This window comes from Chiloscyllium plagiosum, chromosome 16 (genome assembly GCF_004010195.1).
Source record: "Chiloscyllium plagiosum isolate BGI_BamShark_2017 chromosome 16, ASM401019v2, whole genome shotgun sequence".
Taxonomy (NCBI): domain Eukaryota; kingdom Metazoa; phylum Chordata; class Chondrichthyes; order Orectolobiformes; family Hemiscylliidae; genus Chiloscyllium; species Chiloscyllium plagiosum.
This window is the reverse complement of record NC_057725.1, coordinates 27,814,513-27,842,196: the sequence shown is the minus strand read 5'-3', so window position 1 is coordinate 27,842,196 and position 27,684 is coordinate 27,814,513. Positions and strand designations below refer to the sequence as shown.

General features: G+C 40.7%; 1 protein-coding gene across 2 annotated transcripts in view; it reads right to left on the bottom strand.

Moving 5' to 3' along the window:
* syt9b (synaptotagmin IXb) overlaps positions 1–27,684 on the bottom strand; it is a 104,656-nt gene that overhangs the window by 50,308 nt on the left and 26,664 nt on the right. For both annotated transcript variants that reach the window (XM_043705607.1, XM_043705606.1), the window contains exons 2-3: positions 21,546–21,897; positions 17,613–18,156 (exon numbers count right to left, since the gene is read on the bottom strand). In XM_043705607.1, the coding sequence (XP_043561542.1) occupies positions 17,613–18,156; positions 21,546–21,897 (896 nt within the window). The remainder of the gene's footprint in view (positions 1–17,612; positions 18,157–21,545; positions 21,898–27,684) is intronic.

The window sequence follows — 27,684 nt, the reverse complement described above, 5'->3', positions numbered from 1 at the left end:
CCTGATTTCCATCGACTCCTGCTTTTCTGGGGCTCTTTGATGCCACACTCAAATGAATTGTCCCATCGATGTCAAAAGCAGTCATCCCACCTCACCTTCAGTTCAGTTCAGTTCTTTTGTCCATACATTGATGCAAGGATGCAATAGGATCAGCAGATGAATGGTCCTGGAGGAGCCTAAACTGGGCATCACTGTGCGGGTTATTGCTGAACAGGTGCTGCTTGGTAGCATTATTGCTAACACGTTCCATCACTTTATTGATGATTGACAGTAGACTGACAGGGTGACAATTGGCGAGGTTGGATTTATCCTGCTTTTTATGCAATGGATATACCTGACTAATCTGTGAAATACTGAGTAAAAGATCCATCTTGAACCCCCTTCAGAGATGCCCAACATCACAGATGCCAGTCTTCAGCCAGTTCCATTGACTCCACATGATATAAAGAAACAATTGGAGGCACTCGATATTGTAAAGGCTATGGGTCTGATGTCACCCCAGCATTAGTGCTGAAAACTTATGATCCAGAACTTGCCGCACCCCGTGCCAAGCTTTTTCCAGTAGTTCTCAATATTGGCATCCTCCTGACAACATCAAAAATTGCTAAAATAGTTCCAGTACATGACAAACAGGAGAAATTTAACCCAGGCAAAAATGAGTACTGCAGATGCTGGAGATCAAAGCCAAGATTAGAATGGTGCTGGAAAAGCACAGCAAGTCAGGCAGCATCAGTGGGAATCGAGGGGAAAACTCTCCGCTGTTTGGAGTCAGACTTGGCACAAATAAAGATAGCTGTGATTGTTGAAGCTCAGTCATCTCAGCTTCAGGAAATCTCTATAGGAGTTCCTCAGGGTAGTATCATGCGCTGGACCATCTTCAGTTGCTTCATCTTGACCTTCCCTCTATTGTAAGGTCAGAAGTGGGATGTTCACTGATGATTGCACAATGTTCAGTACTATTCACGACTACTCAGATACTGAAGCAATCCGTGTTCAAATATAGCAAGATCTGGACAATTACCAGGCTTGGACTGAAAAATGGCAAGTAATATTGGTGGCACACAAATGCCAGGCAATGACCATCTCCATTGGAAACCATCTAACTATCATCCTTTGACATTCAATGGCATTAACAGAACTGAATCCCCAACTAGCAACATTGTGATGATTACCATTGACCAGAAACTGAACTGGATAAGCAATGTAAATCGAGTGGCTACTAGGACAGGTCTCTGGAGGAAGTCCAGTTAGACAACACTCTTCTTTTCTTCAAGTCCAGCGGCAGATGAACACATGGCTAAGACTTGGTCTACAGGCAGTTACACCATGATGGTGAACCCAGATAATTCTCGGTCATGGGCTGAGATCAAGAGACCTCAGGTGAATGTTAAATGGGGTGGCAGGGTGAACTGGTAAGGAAGCCCTCAATGAGGTCAGGATTCACCCTGCTTGAAAGCTGTCCCTGCAGCTAAAACTGAAGGACTTACAGCATGTTGACAGCCTCCCATCAACTTGTGCAAAATGCTGGAGGCAGTGAGGCAAGCATGTGAAGTGGCCATGCATTGGTCAATTAAAGGGCTAAATCAGCCCAAGTAGAAACAGGTCATTGTGCATCTCTCCTGATACCCATAAAAAAGTTAGGAAAGTCAGAGTTGGCTGGAAAAGCAGTGCAACATTGGATTTTATGAACCATCCCATCTTCAAACCTGCTGGAGGGTAAAATCCAATCCATATTCCAGCTTTGTGTCCAATAAATGATCCCTCTGAATCCAGGTCATTCCTCAGAGGTCATTTGGTGCTTTTCAAAGAAACTGAGCTTGCATGACACATACAGTTTTCAGTTGGCTAGTCTTCTGGATAGGAAATCTAGAGCATGAAGCATGACATCACAGTCTCATAGTAAGGGATTAATAGGATCGAAATGTGAAGAAATGTCTTTACTTTGACCATTGTAAATCTTTGGCACTCTCTTTCTTCTCGATGTGGTGTAAAATTCCAAGCAGTGGAATGTGGTGAAACGGTTAAAAATTATGTCCCAATACATGTGTGAATCTAACCGGAATGGAGGTGTTGCTTAGTCCCGTGTGAATCTTCTTATCTGTATGTAACCAGAATGGAATGTGTTTTTTAGCCTTGCTCTGCTGTTCACATGAATGTTTATATCTGGAAGGGAGTATATCAGCTAGAAAAGTCTCCAGTTCGGTGAGTCTGCTCCGGGGTTACGTTTAACCGCCGAGCGTGGGTTGTTGGCAACCGCTCTACGAGAACTGACGGCTCCCAGTTTTTGTAACATGTAGAGTGAGTATAAGCCAGACCCGTTGTGCGACACTGCGGGGAATAAAATGCCCATATTCTAGCAGTCTCGCCTCTTGGTCGTTTGTTCTGTGTCAGACTACTCTCCTACGAACCTGACCTTGAGAATTTTTTAAAACACTCGAGAATTTTGATGTTCTCCCATTAAATATATTCAAGGCTGGGTTTGATTTATATTCATTTCTCAGGGAGTGAAGAGATATGCAGAGTGGGAATGTGGATTTAAGGCATATGATTAGCCATCATCTTATTTCATAGCAGAATATGTCGACTCCCATTCCTAGTCCTTATGGTTTAGCTGCAAGAAGGTTGTTTGAATGTGATTACGATCACTTATTGATAAATAGATGCCAATTCTGGGCAAAGTAAAAGTTAAAATAATAGCATCAGTTCCACGACAATTTCCAGCTATTTCAATATTACATGAATAAGAACCAGCCTGATATGAAGTAATATATAGAAATTACAGTTGGCAACATTGTTTACTGTGTTCCTAAGGCATTCTTCTCTCTTTTGTTTTAACGCAGATGTCAAACATATAATGTTAAATGAGTTAACACCTACACTGAAGTAAGGACACTCATACAATTCATCATTATCATTGGCAACTTCAATCCTTGTTCATTGATTTCTATTCAAGATAAATTATGTTGAGCTTCTCTAAATGGACTATGTAACAGCTCTATTACTGATTGAATCTAAATAATTTATCAGTTCCTCAAGAAGGAACAAATGCATCCCCTTTTGTCTTTCAAGTGCTTCTCCGGGACCCAGGAAGTGCACTCACCTTGCTGGGATATTCCACTCTGAACCACTACCCACTGGAGCACCCTTACCCTCCCAAACACTTTCCTCTTTTTCGGAGACCAATCTTAGAGGTTTTTGACTTAGTGAAAGTTGGATGGGATTGAGGGCTGCTTGTAGAGTTTGGATGGAGTTTAATTATGAAGGACAGCCTACAGCATAATCTGGGATCTCTCTAAACATTGTTTCCCTTTTCCTATGTAACTAGTTGGGTTCTTTCTTTGGCCCCAGTGCAGTAGCACTGATAGAGAAAGAATATAGTGAGTGACATAAGTATAGAAATAGGCCCTTTGACCCAATTTCTGACAAAACTGCATACAAAACCTAAACATTCAATTGGCTTTTGTGATCAAACAGGTGCTGAAATCAGAGTTTTTGCAAGTTAATAAATGTCTAGTTTATTTCCTGTCTAACATCTCGAGTGTCACATTTGCCTTTGGTGAGGAGCAGTGGGTGGAATTTTAAGGACTACCTTCAGGTGGGAAAGCAAACAGGTAAACCCATAAATTGAGATACCATGCCATCAGGCCACTGCATTTTTACAAGGGGTAGAGAAGTCAGTCACATTGCCTGGTCCTTGGTCTAAGTGAGGTGTATGGAAAATTAATGGCTAATTAAGGATCTTATCCATGGCTGTTTTAATTTAACAAGTGGTGAAATAAGCCTGTACTCCATGTGCAGAAAGACATTTGTGCTGATCAGTTAAAGTGTATAAGCTGCATATATTCTCCAGTGCTAACCAGATGAAGATCCAAACAACTCAGAATCCCCATGTCTGCCCTCCCTTCCTTGCTCTGTCAAAGATGTCCTCCCTTCCTCAATGACATTGAGTTTGCCCGCCAGTGAGATCTCAGACATTCCTGAAAGTTTTGGACCATCACTGAATGTCACCTTCTTGGTCTATTTGCACAAATGGCAGTGGCCACCCACTGCTCCCACTTGGCATGCTGGCATGCAGCACTAACCATCTCTGCTTGGCCAGCAACTCTATGAAAAACAGCGTAGATTTGGAGATGTTCAAAAGTCCCACCTCATTGCTACTTAAATGACTGCCATCTTCAAAATTAAAGCAGGCAGAAGCAGTTAAACAGAAGCATGCTTGTCCTTGATAACTACATCAGGTGCTGGGAGAATATGTTCTGAGAATCCATCTCAGAATTGCTGACTGTATCCTGAGTGAGGTAGCTGGCAGCATTGTAAATTTGTTATTTTTACAATGCATGTCAGAGCTATAAAAACAATGCATGTCAGAGCTATAAAAACAGGTAAAAACAATGACTGCAGATGCTGGAAACCAGATTCTGGATTAGTGGTGCTGGAAAAGCACAGCAGTTCAGGCAGCATCCGAGGAGCAGTAAAATTGACGTTTCAGGCAAAAGCCCTTCATCAGGAATACTGTATTCCTGATGAAGGGCTTTTGCCCGAAACGTCGATTTTACTGCTCCTCGGATGAAGGGCTTTTGCCCGAAACGTCGATTTTACTGCTCCTCGGATGCTGCCTGAACTGCTGTGCTCTTCCAGCACCACTAATCCAGTGTCAGCTATATCCCACTTTAGATGGGCATTCTATAGCCTCACATTATACATGAAACAAACAGTTAAAGATCCACAACTAAATGTGTCAGTCCTCTTAGCAAAAATACAGCTTCGTTTGAGCCAACAGAAGAGCAAGCATTTTCAAAATCTATAATCTAGTGCATTACAACATTGAAAATGGATTTTTGCATTTGAGGAGAAGCTGAGTAGCTTGGGCCTATAATCATTGGAATTTAGAAGAATAAGAGGCAGAAGTTGATAAAAATGTATTTTTGTAAAGATAATGCAATGCAATAAGTCCAGTAGAAATAATAAAGACAGCAATATCATAGTCAATAATTGCTCCCTATTTACATTAATATTTTTGACAATAGCGATATAATTGCTATTCCTTTAAGAAAGGTTTTTAGCCTCATTTCACATGAGCTAATTTAGATGATAATTGAAATAGGCAACTACTGTTTGATCTGGTATATGTTTTGAACGTTAATTGATGTCAGTTGACATGAAACTATGAGAAATATATTACAGACCACTGAAACAATATTGCCTGCCACCCAAACAGAAAGTAAATTCTTTAGGGCTATTAGATATTTAGAGAGGTTAATTGGTCATGGTATCAAATTTTGAGAACCTTGATTAAGTATATTGTGGTTAGTTCAGATGTCCATGGAATGGAAAGGATATAACAGTACTGGAAAAGGTGCAAAATCATTGACACTAATGATACTAGAAATAACAGCTGTCCAAAAGTTAAGAGGCTGGATCTTTTATCTTTAGGAAGAAATGATCTGAAAGATCCTTTAAAGTTTTTAAAATGGTTTGACTAAATAGACACAAAGAAGATGTTTCTATTGTATGATAGATCCTCACCATAGTTTACTATGGCACTAGATAGAATCCTTACAGTGTGGAAACAAGTCATTTGGCCAAACAAGTCCACACCGACCCTCCGAAGAGCATTCCACCCACACCCTTTTCCCTACCCTATGGCTTTACATTTCCCCTAATTAATGCATCTAACCTACATATTCCTGAACACTATGGGAGATTTAGTATGGCCAATTCACCTAAGCTGCACATCTTTGGACAACTAGATCCAGCTGATAGATTGACTGCCTCTTCTCTGCAGAGATCTATATGGTCTTCTTGATCTATTTGGCAAGGAAAATCACTTGATGTTGTTTAAAACAAGAACCTCTTGTTCTGAACAATGGATGGTCTATTGCACGAAAGCACACGTTATTTTAGTACAATATATATTTAGTCATGTGGTAATACAGAACTTGAATCATGTTGTTAAAAGACCCATTTTCTTAAAGTTTTTGCCTTGCACACATCAAGGCAATTTGCAAGAATATCAAGATAATGGGGGCCAACACCTTTGCCCTGTATGAGAAGAATGATCTGTTTGATTGACAAGTTGACTCTGATTGATCGAGGTATTGTCAAGGAGAATGCACTAGCTTGATGAGACTGACAGCTAAATGCCAAGATTTGTATAAATTTAAGTCTGGCAGGTTGACTCAGATTGAAGTGTTGCCCTGAGCAATAAACCTGAGAATGACTGTCATCTATTTTGTTCCACTGAAACAGGTGCAGGACGTGTAGATCTTCTTTCTGTGTAAAATACACAGGGCTCTTGTATTAATATAAGCAGCTTCACTAGGTTGATCCTATGTATGGAAGTATAAGTAATTGAAGTCGATGCCGAGAAGACCTACCAGGAAGATCCCTGGGCTGGAGAGATATAGTTATGAAAAGAGATTAGATAGACTGGGGTTACTTACCTTGGAGCAAAGGAGACTGAGGGAGGACATGATTGAGCTGTATAACATTGGGAGGCGCCAGTCAGATCACAGCTGGAATACTGTAAACAGTTTCAGATTAGATTCCCTACTGTATGGAAACTGACCCTTTGGCCCAACACGTCCACAACAACCCTCCGAAGAGTAACCTACCCAGACCCATTCCCCTACCCTATATTCACCCCTGATACTATAGGCAATTTAGCATGGCCAATTCACCTGACCTGCACATAGTTGGATTGTGGGAGGAAACCAGAGCACCTGGAGGAAACCCATGCAGACACGGGGAGAATGTGCAAACTCCATACACACAGTCACCTGAGGTGGGAATCGAACCCAGGTCTCCGGTGCTGTGAGGTAACAGTGATAATCACTGAGCCACTGAGTCACCATGCCACCCCATTTTAGATGCCTTTTTTTACTGAAAGATATACTGGTATTAGAGGCAGCCCAGAGAAGGTTCACTTGTTTGATGGGATTTGGAGGGACTGTTTTATGAGGAAAAGTTGAGTAGTGTGGGCCTGTAATCATTGGAATTTAGAAGAATGAGTGGCAGGGTCGATAAAATGTGGAGCTGGTAAAAAGATAGCAGGTTAAGCAGCATCAGAATCATCAACTCTCCTGCTCCTCTGATGCTGCTTGTCCTGCTGTGTTTTTTCCAGCTCCACATTTCATTGACCAAGAATGAGAGGCAACCTTTTTGAAACATATGAGAGTCTTAAGGGACTTGACAGGGTAAGTATGGAAAAGTTGTTTTCCCCTGGTGGGAGAAGGCATTTTTAAGACAGAAATGAGGAGAAATTTCTTCTCTCAGAGGGCAGTGAATCTATGGAATTCCTTTATTGTAGAGGACAGTCAATACTGGTTAAGATTACTCAAGGCAGAGACAGATTTTTAGAAAGAAAAACAGAAATTGCTAGAAAATCTCAGCAGGTCTAGCAGTATCTGTGGAGAGAAAGTAGAGTTAACGTTTTGGGTCCCATGACTTTTCTTCAAAAATTTCCAAAAATGTCTGTTTTGTTTCTTATTTCCAGCATCCACAGTTCTTTTTTTTTGTTTGTGTAGACTGCTTTTTAATTTTTAAAAGAATCATGGGTTATAGGGAAAAGGCAGGAAATTGTAGTTGAGGATTAACAAGGCAGCCGTGATCTCATTGAATAGTGGAGCAGACTTGATGGTACAAATAGCCGACTACTGTTTCTAGATCTTATGGTCTTATTTTCACAGGACGAGTGGTTAGGGTTGGAGTGCATTAACTGAAAATGTGATGGAGTCTGGTCTAATTAAAAAATCCGAAAGGAAATTGGATAGCAATTTAAAAGGGAAGGATGTGTGGGCTATGAGCGATGGCAGGAGAATGTGAGATGGTTATTGAGAGATCCTGGTTGAAAGGCTTCCCTCTGTACTGTAACAATACCATGATCCTGTGATTGATTATTTGATTGCTGTGCACAAATATACTGCTGATTTTCCTACATTACTCTAAAAGTGTTTAATTGGCCATAAAATGCTTTGTGTTTGTGGAAGATGCTACAGAAATGCAAATGTTTCTACTTCTCTTTAACCTTCCAAACTTTCACCAAGTGATGCAGTGGGAACACTGGGACACAATTTTCATAATTACTTCGCTATAGTCATAATTCCCAATCCTGATTTCCACAGCTTGTCGACCCCAGGCATGCTCAATGCCCTCAGGTCATCCTGGCTTTCCAAGAGTATCCTTCAGAACACAGGGGTATGGAGAACTGCAGGAGTGGGAATAAGGCATCCATCAGTATTTCCAGCAGCTCCAAAGCTCATAGAACTGACTCAAATAGATGAAGAAAAGTGTGAGGAGGCTCACAAAGTTCAGTGACACATCAAAGATGGTCACTAAATAAATAAGTATTTGTTTTCTGACAATCTACAGCAGTGATGTCTATTATATAACATTAAGAAAATACCCTGCTCTTAATGCAAAACAAAAACCATTGGAAATACACCTCAGCAAGAACTTGCATTTTTAAGGCACTTTTACTGTAGTAAAACATTGTAAGGCACTGTCCAGGAGCAATTGTCAAACAACTTTTGAAAGGAAGTCACATACAAAGATGATTTGGAGGTGCAGTTGGGCTGAGGTGGACAAAATTAAAAATCACACAATGCCAGGTTATAGTCCAACAGGTTTATTTGGAGTGCCTCCAAAAAATACCTGATGGTCTATAACCTGGTGTTGCGTGATTTTTAACATAACAAGATGTTAGATTAGATGACCACCGCTTGGTCAACAGGTCGGTTTTAAGGTGTGACCTACAGCAGGATGCAGAAGAAGAGAGGTAAGGAGGTTTAGGAAGGATATTTGAGAGCTGAGGGTCAAGGCAGCTGAAGCCATATGGAAATTGGGTTACAAGACAGGCCAGAATTGGAATAGAACAGATCTCAGGGGATTGTAGAGTAGGAGAGTACAGCAAGACAGAACAAAAAAGCTGTTCAGAGCTGATGGTGTACTGAACAGTGTGTAGCTCAGAATGCTGCAGCTGCTCCTTAAGGCAAGCTGACCCCATTTTTAAAAGGAAGATGCTTTTGCAGAGGCAGGTGTGATGAGCTCGCAGCTGGATTTGTCTTTATTCTCCCTGAAGCCACGGAGTGAAAAATCTGGCAGGACCAGCAATATTAATGGAGTGAAAAACAGATTTCAAATGTTTTTCTGGTTTCAAAATTAAAGTAATACTAGGAAGCAATTTAATGTAAGAATCAAAGATCTCTTATCACATTGTCAATGATATTGGAAAGCAAATATTCTAAATGATGCAGGGATGCGACAGCAAGGCAACCAGACTTACATTTACATAGCATCTTTATGGACTAAAGCACTTTATAGTAAGTCAGTTTTTTAATAATATATAATCCTGTCCACAATGCGAAAGGGTTGAGAATGTGGTGCTGGAAAAGCACAGCAGGTCAGGCAGCATTCCAGGAGCAGGAAAATCGAAATTTTGAGCTTAAGCTCTTCATCAGGAGTGAGGCTAGTTGCACAAGGAGGCTGAGAGATAAATGGGATGGGGTGAGCCTAAGGGGAAGGTAGCTGGGAATGTTATAGGCAGATGAAAGTGGGGGAGTAAGTGATAGGTCAAAGAGGAGGATGGAGCGGATAGATGGGAAGGAAGATGGACAGGTCAAGAGGGCAGAGCTGAGTTAGAGGAGTGGGACTGGAATAAGGTGGGGGAGGGGAAATGAGGAAACTGGTGAAATCCACATTAATCTTGTGTGGTTGCAGGGTCCCAAGGCGAAAGATGAATGTTATTCCTCCAAGCATCGGGTGGTTAGGATTTGGCGACGGAGGAGGCCAGGGACCTGCATGTCCTTGACAGAGTGGGAGGGGGAGCTGAAGTGTTCAGCTACAGGGCGGTAGGGTTGGTTGTTGCGGGTGTCCCAGAGATGTTGTCTGAAATGACCCACAAATTAGAGGAAACCACAACGCGTGCAATGGATAGAGTAGATGACATCTGTGGAAATATAGGTAAATTTCTGTCGGATGTGGAAGGATCATTTGGGGCCTTGGACGGAGGTGTGGGTGCAGGTTTTGTACTTCTTGCAGTGGCAAGGGAAGGTGCCGGGAGTGGGGTGTGAATCTGACAAGGGAGTTGCGGAGGGAATGGTCTCTCCGAAATGCTGATAGTGATGGGGAGGGAAATATATTCCTAGTGGTGGGGTCTGTTTGTAGGTGGTGGAAGTGGCGGAGGATGATGAGATGTATGCAGAGGTTGGTAGGGTGGAAGGTGAGGAAAGTGTTCTGTCCTTGTTGCAGTTGTACGGGTGGGGTTTGAGGGGGGATGTATGGAAAATGAATTGCAGTCTTGGAAGAAGGAGGGCATCTGGGATGTTTTATGGTGGAATTGGTCCCCCTGGGAATAGATGTGGTGGAGGTGGAGGAATTGGGAATAAGGGATGGCGTTTTTAAAGGAGGCAGGGTGGGAGGAGGTGAAAGAGGTGCAGTTTTAGATAAATCAGCTTTTTTATTGATGTTGATTGAAGAATAAATATTGGGATTCTGGACAATAGGCGAGATCTCTGTGATGTTCAAAATAGTGCAATGGAGTATTTTCCACCCATCTGAGAAGGCAGATGAGGTCTTGGTTTAACATTTTGTCTGAAAGATGGTGTCTTTGATGGTGCAGCACTCATTGTAAACTGCACTGGGAGTGTCAGTCTAGACTGTAACATACAATATTGTCAAAGTTTGATCTGCTTACTTAGAGGTGACTGCTGCTGATTTCTGTAAGCAATGCCACAATCAATTAATTGCTTTTAAAGTGAAGTTGCCAGTGTTAATGCAGTCTGAAATATTAAGTCCTTCTGGCTGCATTTTCAGTATTCACCTGTAACAGGAAGGCATCAATGTCAATGTCTCAGCCAATACCAACCCCTCTGACAATGCAGCCCTTGGTCTTGTGGCTGCAGAATCAGACTGAATTAAATATTCAAGTTTTGGTGTAGGGTTTGAAATCATTATATTCTGCTCAAAAGGTAGCAGAACTACCACCCTAACCAGTCATAAAATTGCATTCAGTTTAGGTACACCATTTCAGGATGGAAACTGATATGCAAGCTAAATAGCTTTTCAGATACAGATACTGAACCAGCCTCACAGGAAATGCATCATTTCTATGAAAGCTCATTGATTTAATAGTATGCTTTTTTGAAGGCAACAATCTTTCACAATTGCAACTTCACAAGCATTCTGCAGATTCTGCACACAAGCGGTGGTTGAGTGCTAGTAATTGGGCTACATAAACCAAGGGATAAAAAGGAAGAGTCTACAAAATGGGTCAGGCTTGTACTGATGGGATCTTAGTTCCAGTTTCAAATGCTTCAACACTGACATCTGACATCAAGCTAACAGACGAAAGCTCAAAATTCTATTTTTAAGTGCTGTTTATTTTTAAGTGGGTTAACAGTTCTCAGAAAGAATGTAGTACAGGTGCATGATGCAGTTGTACAGAGCCTCAATGAACCAAGTTGTCATACTGGTTAGATTCTAGCTTTCTCTTTTATCCATTCTCAGGATGTGGTTGTTGCTTCTGAGACTGGCACTGACCATGTGTTCTGAGGTGCTCAGGTGAAGATGGTTGGGGCTTTATTCTATAGTAATTAGACTGTACTGTTTTGATAGCCTGCTTTAGAGAAACTACAATTATGAATTTGTAAAGCAAGGGAAATAGGAAAATTTGGTAATTACCAAAACTAAGACTCCCTTAAAATTCTAAACCTCTCAAAATGAAATCAGATCATTTGCTTTTCTTTATGATCCTGCTAACCTGTGGGGAATCTTTTATTGGTTGGTGTATTTGTACTCCCAAACCCCTTCGTTCTTCTACCTACCTAGACTTGTACCTTACATCCTAGATTTCTGAGGGAGATGGCTGAAGAAATAGTGGAGGCATTGGTTGTAATCTTTCAAAAATCACTGAAGTCAAGGAAAGTCCCAGATGATTGGAAAATTGCTGTTGTCATCCCCTTGTTCAAGAAAGGATCAAGACAAAAGATGGAAAATTATAGGCCGATTAGCCTAACCTCGGTTGTAGGTAGAATTCTAGAATCTATTATTAAGGATGAGATTTCTAAATTCTTGAAAGTGCAGGGTCAGATTAGAACAAGTCAGCATGGATTTAGTAAAGGGAGGTTATGCCTGACAAACCTGTTAGAATTCTTTGAAGAGGTAACAAGTAGGTTAGACCAGGGAAACCCAGTGGATATTATCTACCTAGACTTCCAAAAGGCCTTTGATAAGGTGCCTCACAGGAGGCTGCTGAGTAAAGTGAGGGCCTCTGGTGTTCAAGGTGAACTACTGGCATGGATTGAGGATTGGCGGTCTGACAGAAGGCAGAGAGTTGGAATAAAAGGTTCTTTTTTGGAATGGCAGCTAATGACAAGTGGTGTCCCACAGAGTTAAGTGTTGTGGCCGCAGCTGTTCACTTTATATATTAATGATCTGGGTGAAGGGACTAGGGGCATTCTGGCGAAGTTCGCCGATGATATGGAGTTAGGTGGACAGGCAGGTAGTTCTGAGGAGGAGGGGAGGCTGCAGATTTAGACAGTTTAGGAGAGTGGTCCAAGAAATGCCTGATGAAATTCAATGCGAGCAAATGTGAGGTCTCGCACTTTGGAAAAAAGAATATAGGCATGGACTATTTTGTAAACAGTGAGAAAATTCATAAGGCCAAAGTACAAAGGGATCTGTGAGTGTTAGTCCAGGATTCTCTAAAGGTTGACTTGCAGCTTGCATCCATGGTTAAGAAAGCAAATGTAATGTTGTTATTTATTTCAAGAGGGTTGGAATGTAAAAGCAGCGATATGTTTCTGAGACTTTATAAAGCTCTGGTTAGGCCCCATTTAGAATACTGTGTCCGATTTTGGGCCCACACCTCAGGTAGGACATACTGACACTGGAGTATGTCCAGCGGAGATTCACACGAATGATCTCTGGAATGGTAGGTCTAACACACGATGAACGGCAGAGGATCCTGGGATTGTATTCAGTGGAGTTTAGAAGGTTGAGGGTAGATCTAATAGAAACTTACAAGTTAATGCATGGCTGAGAAAGGGTAGAATTTGGGAATTTCCTGGGAATTTGATTCCTTTAGGCTGGGAGACTAGGACCCATGGGTACAGCCTTAGAATTAGAGGGGATAAATTTAGAATGGAAATGAGGAAACATTTCTTCAGCCAGACAGTGGTGGGCCTGTGGAATTCATTACCATGGAGCGCAATGGAGGCTGCGACATTAAGTGTCTTCAAGGCAGAGATTGATAAATTCTTAATCTTGCAAGAAATTAAATGATATGGGGAGAGTGTGGGTAAGTGACATTGAAATGCCCATCAGCCATGATTGAATGCTGGAGTGGGCTCGATGGGCCAAATGGCCTCACTTCCACTCCTATGTCTTATGGTCTTATGGTGCCTTGCAAATAAAGCAAGTCTTCCTTTATTTCCTAACAAAATGTGCCATCTCACATTTATCTATGTTGAACTTTACAAATCAATCATTTCCCATTTTTAGTCTATTAATATTGTCCCGTAAATTGGCACAGCACTCCTCAATATTAACTGTTCATTACCATTCGATTTAAGGCCATATGCAAATTTAGAAATTCTGTTTTTTTATTTCAAAGCCCAAATTATTTATATAAATTGTGAACAACAGTGGGCATAGTTATGATTCTTGTCCAACAACACATTTCACATTGTGCCACTCTGAATAACTACCCTATAGCCCCATTCAAACTTAGTGCCGACTTATGACCTCCTATTCATCCATATGCCCTGCAATGGCCCATGTGCTAACTCAACTCATACTCCCACTTTCTGCCTACAAACTTGAAGTTAACCAGCAACCAATTCTGTCACTTATCTCTTGACTCTGCTCTCTCTGATCTTGTTAATTAGCCAATAATGAGTAGTCTTTGAATATTTTTGAAAATATAAGTAAATTGCATCCACTAACATTACCATTCCATAATTTTTTCATTACCTTCTCAAAAAATTCAGTAAGATTGCTCAATTTGGCCGTAGCTTCATGGTGCACCTTGTCAGCTATGAATCATAGCAGCAGGAAATGTGGTTGTAAATGTCTGCTGGTGAGAAGGTCCATCTTGCACTTGGCAATAACAATAATTATCCCGATATTGTTTAAAGGCCCCCAATACCTCACATCTCATAACCTACTTCACCACCTCCCCCACCCCGGTCCACTCTGCCACCTCATACCCACCTCCATTCACCCATGTATCCTACTGATATAGTCCCACTGGGACAAGCCTGAGATCAATGCAGTATGAATGGAAAATATTTCAGATGCCTTAGGAAGAAATGTAAACCTTTAATCATCTAACAATAGCCTCCACAAGCACATTATTATGGATATTGAAAAAAAACCACATTCAGTTACATAAAAATAGCTTATAGTATACTTAATCCTAATGGCTTATTTCAACAAACCAAAAACTAAATCAACGGTACAAACTTCATTCATTTTCAACTGAATGAAACACCCATAGTGGTGAATCCAATTCATACTAAAACCCAACCAAGTATTCAGAATGGCCATAGCTGTCCAAACAATGGAGAACTGTCTGAGTGGAAAAAAATACAAGGTGCCTATTTCAATTTCAAAGTAAAATGTCAATCAATGGATGGAGGTAGATGGTTCTTTTTCTTCCAAGTATCAACAGCAGATTTCTTCTCATCAGCTATACCTGTCACATCATTTAAATTACAGTTCAAAACATGATGATACAGGTTGGCAAGACATTTTCTTCCATTTTTCACTGCTGCATGGCAGTTTCTCCATTGAAAAGTTATGTAACGAGGGCCAATATATCTTCAAAAGTCAAGCCCATAAATCACTGCATGAAATACATCTATATTGTAATATAGCATCTCAATGCGAATTTGAAAGTATGGAAACAGTTTACACTCACCTTACAAAATGTTCCAGATTCTTCAGCATTGTTTTCATTTTCTTCACAAATTCTTAGACGTTACTTTACTCCAAAACCACACACCACCAGATGAAAATAGTGTGCAGGAGGAAATGTGATTTTTACACACCATTTAAAATGGTGAGCCCGACCTCAGAAGGGATATGTATTCCTGACCCACAACAAAGGCTGGAGGAAAATGGAGTATGAAGGAAAATTGAATTTCCTCAAATAAAGCTGTGGTTATTCATGCATTGAAATGCACCCAAGCTTCAGACTATATGCATCCCAAGGGAAGTTAGGGACCTGGGCCTGGATGTTTGCTCCCGGGTGGAGTGTGCAGAAATGAAAGCCTTCCCCGGGTCCATGAACCTGGCCTTTGAAAATGGCTGCCTGGATGTCAGCTTTTCAGTCTGTGGGATTGAGCTTTATTGGAAGTTGAAGTAGGACACTTTGGAAGAACTGAGGATGTTTCCAGCTGCAAAGGTGGGCTGAATCAAAGGCTAGCCTCAGGGTTCCAACACTGCATCCAAACTTCAAAAAAATTAAAAATAAAACAGGAAACATCCATCAGTTCTCACCCATCATCATTTGCCTATGCCTGCACACATTCCCAATGATGCCAACCAATGGCAATGACAGCCAGTGGTACTCCACCCAACCCACAAAGCCACTCAGACACTGTATGCCAACTGTAACCCCAAGGTCTTCATTTACTCATGCTAGCTTTTGCACCTTCACCCATGCCCATGGTCCATTTTGTCGTACTTCTGTTAATGTGCAATGATGTGTCTAGCGATGACCATAAAGCCTATTCCACCACTCAGCAGCCTTTGCTGTTACAACTACCATGTCGACTCATCCAAACCCTGCATTGGGCAAAGCCCAGGCCCCATCTAGAGCTGAGATAAAGATAATTTTCTCTAACATTAATTAATATTGCAATTGCTAATTTTCATTCTAGCTTTACAGAGTTTTTGGGCAAAATCTTCTCTACTGTTGAACAATCCCAAATTATATCTGACCCCTTTTATGGATATCAGACATCTCAAAAACATGATCCTTACCACTGCACCCCCCACATCCCAAAGTGTTTCATGATATCTTGCCTTTCCAAGGGGGTACCCCAAATATTCAAATAAACTCACAAAGTTCAGACATGCTCTTAGCAGGTCCAAACTGTATATTTGGCTTCTATGCTACAGTGATGCCAAAACCTCACTTCATTGGAGGTATCACATAATTTAAATGCCTATCTGTAAAACTTAAATCTATAAAAGCCACCTTTCCTCCAATCTGTCTCATGTGAAAATGGGAAGTGTCATTTTGGAGCCAGGACTTGAGATTTCAATCCATTTCCAGCAGATTTTCCATAATACAGAGCCTCTCTCTCATGGCAAATAATTGGCTTAATTGTTTATTGTATAAGCGTGTTTGGAGAAGACTTGTGTCTGTTGTCTTCACAACATTGATAAAGTGATGAATAATAAAATCTCACTTTTACATTCATTCAACTAAATAAGAGCCAACATTTCATTTGTTAGTTTTGAAAGGTTCGTTTTGGTATTGAAGAATAATCCCAGAGGAGCTTCAGCATTAATTGCTGAGCTCTGGATTTGGTCAGGTATGTGAATAGGCAAGATATAGAGGGATATGGCCCAAACACAGGCAAATGGGACAATGGTATTTTGGGAAATCTGTTCAGCATGGACAAGCTGGTTCAGAGGGTGTGTTTCTGTGTTGTACGACTCTATGACTAAGTGCACAATCCCTGTGAAATAGCAGCCACCCTCCTGGGTGATTCTGAAATCAGCCATGCAGTCCTAATCAACTAATCTCCAGGTTATGTCAATAGTTTAAAATAGCAAGCAATCTCTTTCTTTAACATTACAAACAAAGATTTAAAGGACAGGACATTTAAATGTGTTGACAGATAGACAGCTCCATTTTCTTATCACTTCTGACAGTGCCTTTTGACAAGTCCCCTTGTCTTCTTGACAACTCCCTTTAACAGGTTCTCTTGACAATTCCCTTTATTATGCCCAATGACAAGTCCTTTGACAAATTCTCTTTATGCACTTGACAGGTATCCGACGGTTAATTTTGACTGGTCTTTTGTAAGTTCCAATGCACTTGATAGAATTGAGATTATGCACTTTTTATGCACATTTGTGACTATTTTCAATGATCCCAGATGGCACCTGACCTGCTGCAAAGGGTGCCTTTCGTCTCCCAAATGTATCTGGGGACTAGATCCAAAGAACTAACCTGTATCTTGAAAAGGTTACATTGACTATTCAAATAAATCAGTAAAGTCCAGATGTGCTCTTTAACAGTTCCAGTCAGTTCACTTTGGGGTCACACTCGAAGTCTACTAAAATCCAACTTTTTGTGCAGGTAGCTGAAGATTTATATGGCTAACTGCATGCTTTAACCCCATCCTCTTTCCCACAAAACTGGGATGTACAGTGTACAATGATGGTGCTTATGATTTTTGGAACACTTCTGGCATTATTGCCATAATGTTGAGATTGTCTATCAATGCAAAAATATGGTCTTAAAGATAGTCATGCCATTGATCTCCACATCCTTGAAGCAATGCACTTGTTTAAATATATGTTTGAAAGATGCATAACTTAGGTAATCGGCTCTAGACTTTTAACGCCAAATTCAGGAGTTTGGTTACACTTACCGAAGTGACATGTAGAATATCCCTCCACAGCATGGTCTCTCGAGGAAACTCAGACAAGTCGAGGAAATTGTCAACAGCCACTTGGCCAATCACGTCATGGCGGGAAAACCTGTCAAAGTCGTAGACACTGAAGTGAAGCTTCCGATTGGCCAGCTCGTTGTAGGGCACAGAAAAGAGGAAGGCTTCATCGAAGACAGGGTTGAGAGTTTTGCGGTGGACTTTAGTCTGGTGTTTGGTTTTACGGTCTGGCAGCAAGTATATCTTCACGTAAGGATCGGATGTTCCCGAGAAGTCCTTGGCAGGCAAGTTGACAGCCTTGTGGATTTTGACAATCAGCTGCTCCAAGTCGCAGTCGTACTTCAGCACAAAGTTAAGTTTGCCACATGTACGATTGTTCCTCCGTCCATCATCAGTGTCCACTGACCTCTGTTTGTATAACTCAGGTTTAATCCGTCCAATGTCCATTGGCTTTTCCTGCCTTTGGTACTGTTGGATGTCAAAGTCTGGATTGGAAAGATTTAACTGTCTTCTTATGGAATTGTGTCTGCAACCAAAGATTATTATTATTATTCAGTGAAAAATTACATATTTTACGTAGTCACAGAATCATAATGGCACAGGAGGAGACCATTCAGCCCATCAATATCATAGCTATCCAATGACAGTTTGAATGGCATATTTATGCTTTCATGTCCATAACAGTATTTTTTATTTCATATTACTTTCATTCTGATCGGAAATGCTGTCTTGGTTAATTAACTCTCTTGGATAGAATCTTAGAGGAGAGATGAACATTCCACCAATCAAGATTAGAGTGGTGCTGGAAAAGCACAGCAGGTCAGGCAGCATCCAAGGAGCAGGAAAATCGACATTTAGGGCAGAAGCCCTTCTTCAGGAATGAGATGAAGGGCTCCTGCCCGAAACGTCGATTTTCCTGCTTCTCAGATGCTGCCTGACCTGCTGTGCTTTTCCAGCACTACTCTAATCTTCTCTCCGATCTCCAGCATTTGCAGTCCTCACTCTCGCCTATTCCACCCATCAAGTCTGTGCCAGCTCTTTCAAAATGCTACCCATTATTGTCTCCCAATCCCACACATGCACCAAATGCATAGCTCTGACAATGTCTTCAGATATTTATCCCTTTTTCGTACAAGGTCAAAATATGCAACACTAATTTTATCAGCTGCGGCAGAGGAAAGAGTAATGCCCTGCTTTTTTAAGTGGTTTCGGTATTTTTAAAACACATAAAATCACTGAGGGTACGGGCATTGCAGGCAAGAACAGTATTTGTCAACCACGCTTCATTGCCCTGAAAAGTGACGGTGCGCCTTCCTTTTATGCTACTGAGGGATTTTGATGTAATCAAGTGGCTTGCTAGGCCATTTCAAAGGTTAATCAAAGGTCAAATGCATTGATTTGGAAACAAACTATCACCAGGGGACACCCTGCTTTCATTCAAAGAGTGTCTTGTGATCTTTAGAGTTCTCCAAAGTAGTAACATGGGGCTCTCAGAAAACTGCAGTCTACCTCAGGACAGCAGAGGCTTCTGATCATTATAAATGTAACTTCCATCATTTAATTAGTGTCCCTTGAATGCTTTTCCATGACTCTGCCAACTACCATATGCCCATGTCACCACCTTTTTTTCTCCCCATTCATTTGTAGAATGTGATCTTTGCTGGCAAGGTCCTGCATTTATTATCCACACCTAATTGTCCTTGAGAAAAATCTGCAGCATAATTGCCATTGAACAACAACAATTTGCATTTATATAACACACATAATGTTGTAAAGCATCCCAAAATGCATCGCAGGATCATCAAACAAATTTTGACCCCAAGTGATAGGATAAGATATTAGTGACGATGACAGAAGTCGATCTTAAAGTGGGTCTCAAGCAAGGGAAGAGAGGTCATGAAAACAATCTCAACACACATGAGACCAGAATAAGGGAAGTGCAGATATCTGAGATGTTTGTGGGGTTGGAAGAGAATGCAGATGGAGGAAGGGAGGGGCAATACCCTTGAGCTATTTGACAATAACAACAAGAATTTAAAATTAAGGTGCTGCTTAACAGGGAGCCACTATACATCAATGAATACAGGTGTGAATAGGACTTGGTGCGAATTAGGACACAGGTCGAATTTGTGATGACCGCAAGTTTGTAGAATGTGGCCACTATCAGCACAATCCCTTTTACCCCCCCATCCACAAATGGAACATAAAATATCCAACCTTTCACCAGAGATTTGTCTAAGTTCAGTCAATGAAAATGTTGATGACCAGATTTCTTTGTTGTCTGAACTTAGAACTATTTGATTTGATTTTAAATATTTATATATGCTAGTGTTTAAATTTAAAACTTTAAAAATTCTCCTAGGAGTCCTTTAGACCACTTCCATTCATCTGCATGGTGGAACCAATGCTACCAGATTTGATTGGACATATCCAATGAAGGCTTTATTGTATCACTTCCTGCTTTGAACCATCCTGCCTCAACATTATTGTCTTTAATGAGCCAATGTCCATTCTCAGTCAATGAAGAAAACTGTAAATAGTTTCTTTCTTGATCCATTCAATGTTTCTAGACCAAATCAAATGGTAAAAAATTATGGGCATGGGGTAAGAGTGTGGATGTCTCAATTGCTGCAAGAAAGCGGCACGGTGTGGGCGGCACGGTGGCACAGTGGTTAGCACTGCTGCCTCACAGCGCCAGAGACCCGGGTTCAATTCCCGCCTCAGGCGACTGACTGTGTAGAGTTTGCACGTTCTCCCCGTGTCTGCGTGGGTTTCCTCCGGGTGCTCCGGTTTCCTCCCACAGTCCAAAGATGTGCAGGGTCAGGTGAATTGGCCATGCTAAATTGCCCATAGTGTTAGGTAAGGGGTAAATGTAGGGGTATGGGTGGGTTTCGCTTCGGCGGGTCGGTATGGACTTGTTGGGCCGAAGGGCCTGTTTCCACACTGTAATGTAATCTAATCTAATCTAATCTAAAGGTTGGTGGCCTGCCAACTAGACATTCAAAAGCACCATGAGCAGACTAAATAAGGCATTAGTAGGATTTCTGACTCTCAGCGGGAGGAAGGGCTACTCTGGAATTATCAGGCCACTTGATTCACCAGCAGCTCCAACAGTACCAGCAGCACCAAAGAACAGGGTATGCTGATGAGGCTGAAGGTAGGCTGGCAAAGGAGGGTCCATGGATCTGGCTTCCATGGAACTGAAGTCCAGTGGAATTTGGCGGGGGCTTATTGATAATTCACAGAAGGGGGTGGATCCTAAAGAACTTGCAAGTGGGAGGAAGATGGGATACTATCTTCCCAGGATGCTCCCCCCAAAGGTCAAAAGACATTCTCAAGACATAACACACCCCTTTATTGCTGCCATTTTCTGCACTTTCAAACAAAATTGCAAACCTCATTCTTGCCCAATAATATGACAACCATATTATTATATGGGCAGTGCAATGGTGGGGTTAATTGGGTTCTTAAAAAGGTAAATTGGCCCTGAATGATTTATTTGCATATGGCTGCTGTTTCATGGGGCTGGAAGCAGGATGGATGTGGACTGTGCTTCCTCTTTATATTTCATGATCAATCTGCACAAAACAGCAGAGAGAGTCTTGTCCCCCCTACTGAACCCCATAGTCAATATTTTCAAGATAAATCTGTAAAGCAACTATTAAAAATCTTTGTGGTGTTGCCCACTATAATCTTACTTCCTGAATGTAATTTGCATATGTGTTCTGGAGGTTAATTAATCCTAAGAAATTTGAAAGGTTACCTCAGCAGTTGATAATAACAACTGGAACCTGATTTCTAAATTACAAATTGTTGGGACTTTGACAAATCGCTAACTTCCACAATCTTAGAATCCAAACAGAGTGAGTGACTCTGTTTTGCATATGTCTCTCTCCCACCTCAAGAACCACTGACCTGGAAGATGACGTGGGCTCCGTTACTTGCCGATGCATCCGCATGTTATGAGCACAATTCTCCTTGTTCTTGGACTGGACATCCACAGGAATATCAGGGGACGTGTGGCTGATCTTCATCGCTGACTCTGGGTAGGAGGCAGGTTCGGTCATAAAGTCCTCACTGTACTCATGCCCATCTATCTCGTTGTCTGTGTAGTGCTGCTGATCCTGTTGACTGTCCTTGTGGTTGGATGACTCACTGCGTTCTCGCCACGGGATCCAGCACAATTTCCAGGAAACAAACAGTGAGACTCCAAAAAGGGCCAGGCCACAGGCAGTCACCACCAGTGACAATAGACTAATAGAAATATCTGAGAAAACAAGAAACAAGTCATAACTGGAGATTTCTTTTCATTAGAATCATATTTTTATTTGTTCTTGGGATACGAGCCATTTAATGCCTACCACAATTTCCCTTGAGTAGGCAATACTGAGCCACTTCCTTGAACTCTTGAAGTCTGCATGTAGTGTAGGTACATTTACAAATCTGTTAGGAAGAAAGATCCATGCTTTTGTTCTTGCATTTTTGCTGTTATCAGTGATATGGACCAAAGTCAGGATGGTGTGTGACTTGGAGGAGAACTCGGAGTTGTGGTCTTTCCACATATCTGCTGTCTTTGTTCTCCTAGGTGATGGTGGTTATAAGATTTGCAAGGTCCTGTCAAAAAGGAGCTTTGATGAATTTCTGCAGTGCATCTTGCAGATGGTACACACTGCTGTCATTGTCCACAGTGGAGGAGGGGGCAAATACTTAAGATTGCCAGATGTGTCTAAAGTTCTGGATAGAATACAACCTTGAGTGCTGTTGGTGCAGGCAGGTGAAGCATGTTCCACTACATGCTTGACTTATGGTTTGTAGATCATAGAATCCCTACAAGTGGAGAAAAAGGCTATTTGGCTGATCCAGTCTGCACCAACACTCTGAAAGGCATCCCAACCAGAGATGCTCCCACATCCTATCTCCATAACTCTGCATTTCCCATGGTTACTCCAATCCACCTAACTTGCGCACTACAGGCCAATTTAGCATGGCCAATCCACCTAACCTGCACAACATTGGAGAGTGTGAGGAAACCGGAGTGCCCAGAGGAAACCTATGCAGGCCAGGGGAGAATGTGCAAACTCCACACAGTCACCCAGAGCTGGAACTGAACTTAATCCCTAGTGCTGTAAGGCAGCACTGCTAATACATCTTGGGGACTTGAGAAAGGAGTTACTCTGCACAAAGTTCTCAATCTCTGACTTCCTCTTGTAGCCACAGCATTTAGCAAGTTGATCCAGTTAATTTCCTAATTAGAATCTGGTCTGACTGCAGTGTAGAATGTTGTTTGATACGTTGTGTTGGCAGCAGGTAGCCACTTCATCCTAACTACCTGGACTCATTTTCCACATTGTCCTGAAAATATTTTTCCTTCAAACCCATTTTGCTGAAAAAGAAGTGACCAAATGGCGATTTGGCCAATTTCCTGAAATTGGCCCAAATTCTCTCAAAAGCAAAACACACCATCCAAGACTGATTTTCATCATATACCCTAATGCACACTACAGCTACTGAAGAGTTGTATGTGGTTTTCTAAAACCATTTTCATTTACTTAAAAATCAGGCTACCCCCAGATAGTGAACATGAATATTATTTTTGCTTAGATTTGGTGGTGACCCCATTTTCAGCTGAAAACTGAAACACGTTACAGCTCATGAATACATTAAGCAATAGCGTATGGTGAATACACGGTTACCTTCCTAAGTCTTGTCTGATCGTGCTGGCTTCAGGAGATTTTGTATTTGGAAATATGCAAATGATTTTGAACAGAAACTTTACTTTGGAAAAGTGGTATAATTTTGAATTTGTTGTCCAAGGATGATCAATTGCAGCTGAAGCTACCACACTAATATATGCAATCCTGCTTTGAAACTACTATTGAATCTCCTTCCACCATCCTGTCAAGCAGCATATTGCAGATCACAACTCACCCACATAATTACAAAAATTCTCATCACCTACTCTGGTTTATTCACCAATTATTTTATATCTGTGGCCTCTGGCTACTAACACTCCTGTCAATAGCAACAGTTTATCAATTAAATTCTCCTAGTGATTCCAAACTTTATTGTACATCTCAACATACACGAGGAAGACAAAAGGAAAATAATTCTGAGAAATACAGATTTAAGTTTACTATTGAACTAAATCAAGTCCATCGCTCAGAAATTATTGCTGCTGATATTCGTGACTGAGCACACAATTAAATTTCTCTGACATTCTCCTTCTATTTTAGCATAGGGCTTTTAATAATTTATTTTGAATTCAACAGTGTCGCCATATAAATAGCAACATAAAACAATGACAGCTGTTTGGAACTCTTATAAAGTGTTTTATATGTAGCAGAACACCCCAAGGTGCTTCGCAAAATCAGTATCTGATAAAAGTTGACACTGAGATAAATGCTGAGATAATGAAGCAGATCACAAATGCTTAGTCACTGAGCAATTTATAGCACAGAAGGAGGCCATTTGGACCCTCGAGTACGTGCTGGCTTGCAAGAAGAACCAGACCGTCTGTGATCTATATTACATAGGCTAACACAGAAACCAGAAACTGCATCATTGCCCTGTAAGTTTATTTCTTACAAATACTCTTTCAATTTCCTTTTAAACTCATTGCTAGTCTGCTTCTACCACCTTTGTGGATAACAAGTTCTAGTTGATTGCCAATCACCAGGTAAAAATATTCTTCCCCACATTCTCCTGAACGTCTTGCTGAAAATCTTAGAATGTGTGTTCCCTTGTCCTCATACCATCAGCTGATGTGAACAAATGTCATACATATCTATCAAATCTCCTCTCAATCTCCTTTGCTCAAAGGAGAACAACCCCAAGCTTTTCCACCGCAAACTGAGAGCTAAATTCCTGAACCCATGGAACCATTCTGTTGAATTTCTTTTGCATCAAGGGCCATTATATTATTTCTAATGTGAAATGATTAGAACTGGATACAATACTCCATTTGGTCTAACCCGCCAGAACATTTAAAAAACAATTATAACTTCTCTTCTTTCTATAAATAACAAAGTCTTTTATGAAATTCAGATCCCAAATACTTTACTAACCAGTCTTTCAATATGTTCTGCCATCTTTTTCAAAGACTCAAGCGAGTGCATCGAATGCTCCCTCTATTCCTGCACACTGTTTTGAATTCTGCCATTGAGTCTATGTTGCCTCTCTGTCCCTTCAGCCAAATGCATCACCTCCCAGTTCTTTGTAATAAATTCTATCTCTCACTTCTCTCTCCATTCTGGTGAATCTATCTGCATTGTTATAGTTGGGTTAATATCATCCTCATTGCCCTTCCAGATTTGATTTCATAGACAAATTTTGAAATTTTACTCTCTATTCCAATATCCAAGTAACTCACATGTTTGGTGAGAGTTAGGTTGTAAGCTACACTTGCAAATTTTCATCCTGGTTTTCAATTCCCTGAATGGCTTCACTTCTCCTCATGCCTGTAATCCCCTCTAAACCCACAACACTTCAAGATCATTGCAGTCTTCTACTTCTGGCCCATTCTCTTATCCCCTGTTTAGTTACATCATTACTACGGCTGCTTTTATAATTGAGCCCTAAGATTTGAAAATTCCTCCCTAAGCCTCTCCAGCTGCTTTAATTTTCACTCCTTTAAACATGCAATGAAAACTTGTTACAGAAGTATGTAATTTCATCTCCTTATGCTTAGTGCCTAATTTTGTTTGACATTGTGCCACACATTAAAAAGGGCACAATATAAATATAGCTGATAGCAAAGGGAATGAGAATGGGAGAGCTTTACAGAGGAAATTCTACAATTAGATGGCTGCAGAGACTACTACCATTGTTGTAGCAAAGGAAGTGGTGACAAGAAACCAGAGTTGTAATGTTTTCAGAGGACTCTATAAACACATCTTCAAAGTTTGAAAATATAGTAAGGGACATTTGATTCCAGAAATTAATATTTTATACCTCGTGGACTGGACTATCTAGTGCATTCTTGGCTTGCCTCCATATCCAATCTCTGTAAAATTATGAGATCATCCCAAACGTTACTACCTGTGTTTTTACACTGAGTTTGGTTCAGCTATCACCTCTATGTTTGCTGACTTAACTGGATTCTCTACTTTAAAAACTTACAAGCCTCCAAGTTGTCTGAGTTATTCTAGTTACCAATGCTCCTGCCATTGGCAACAATTTCTCAATGAAACGATTCATTTGAAAATGATTCAACTAATCATTTCAAATTTGTTATATATCTTTGAAGTCACATTGAAACAAAGCGTATATTTGAGCACACAAATTCTGACTTCTTAAACCATCCCCTATTTTAATTACTCCAGTATTAACAATTATTCCTTGAACTAATTAGGGCTCTATGTCTGGAAAACCTTCCATGGAACTCTCTGTACCTTCTTTACCTCCTTTGGTTCACTCCTTAAAACATACTGGATAGAATTTGGTCATCTGCCCTAATGTGTTTCGATGAGGCTCAGTGTCAAATTGCATTCTGAAGTGCCTTAAGGATGTTTTGTTAAAGGTGCTATATAGATGCAAGTTTTTGATGAATTGAAACAAGAGACAATTTTCACTGAACTTCAAGCAGTATAGTATTCTGTCAATAGGAGAATTTAGCTGACAATCTTTGGCTGTTTTCTCCTTTTAGAGTGATTTGATTTTTGGTTTCTTATTATCCTCTAAGAAGCAAGCATCAAATGAAATTTTGTACAAATACATATTAACTTTAGTGGTGTCTTAAAACTTCACCCTTCCCAGTGGACTTTGCCATTTTATGTTTCCACATGCATCTCAATTTGCTTTGAGTCAATGTGCACAAGACAGTATAACTTGCACCTTAAACCCATCCCTGTAGGACAACAGGAGGGATTTGCCCATTACTATATGTGGTACATAGGCTAGACTGAAAAAATATCACCTGAGAACTCCAGTTTGCATGAGGATGTAAATGATCACAACAGATTAATTGTGGAACTGAAGCTCTAGTAAGATGATTTATAAAGTAATTAATTGCTAAGCTTTTTCAGGGGCAGTACCAATAATCTCACGGCACTGACTCCTTCCATCCATTTATTGTCTGTCACTTTGGCAAAAATACATAATTTATAGTGCCTTGTCAAAATTAACTAGTATTGCAATGCTGAACGCTGTAAAACTACCATTATGCGATGAGTTTAACAGAAAGATAAATCCAATTGGATTGGAAAGTGAAACGAACAAGCCTAGATTTTGCAATGTTAAAGTGATTGGTTGTTATCATTATTGTGGAATAAAACAATGTTAGGCACCTGGTATTTTTATTATATATATGTATATGCAAGTTAAAACACAGTTCCAGAAACCACTATTGTATTTGCCATATTTCTTCATACATTGGTACCTCACTAATATAGACAGCATTCAAATACATGAAATGGCATGAATCTGGGGTTCTTACAAGCTAAACATGCCAGAAAAAAGATGAGTTGAGACATTTTTAAATGACATGCTAAATCTAAATTATTTCCAAACAACCTGTCAACCGGCACAAGTAGTTTGGAGTGGCATGGTGGCTCAGTGGTTAGCACTACTGCCTCACAAAGCCAGGAATCTGGGTTTGATTCCCACCTTGGGCAACTGTCAGGGTGGAGTTTGCACATTCTCCCTGTGTCTGTGTGGGTTTCTTCTGGGTGCGCTGGTTTCCTCCCACTATCCAAAGATGTGCAGGTTAGGTGAATTGGCCATGCTAAAGTGTCCATAGTGTTAGCGACATTAGTCATGGGAAAATATAGGGTAGGGGAATGAGTTTGGGTGGGTTACTCTTCGGAGGGTTCATGTGAATTTGTTAGGCTGAAGGGCCTGTTTCCATGCTGTAGGGAATCTAATCAACCACGAAAATTCAATTTTATCAGTGTTGTAAAATATTACGTATTTTAAAACTACAATTTTCTGTTTATTTTATCTCTCAATTTCATTTTTGCTAATCCTATCTTAATTCTGCTTTCTCTATATGATCTTGAAATGAATCATGAAATAATAGGCTTAAACATTGATTGGTTAAAGAGATATGTTGTTTCTC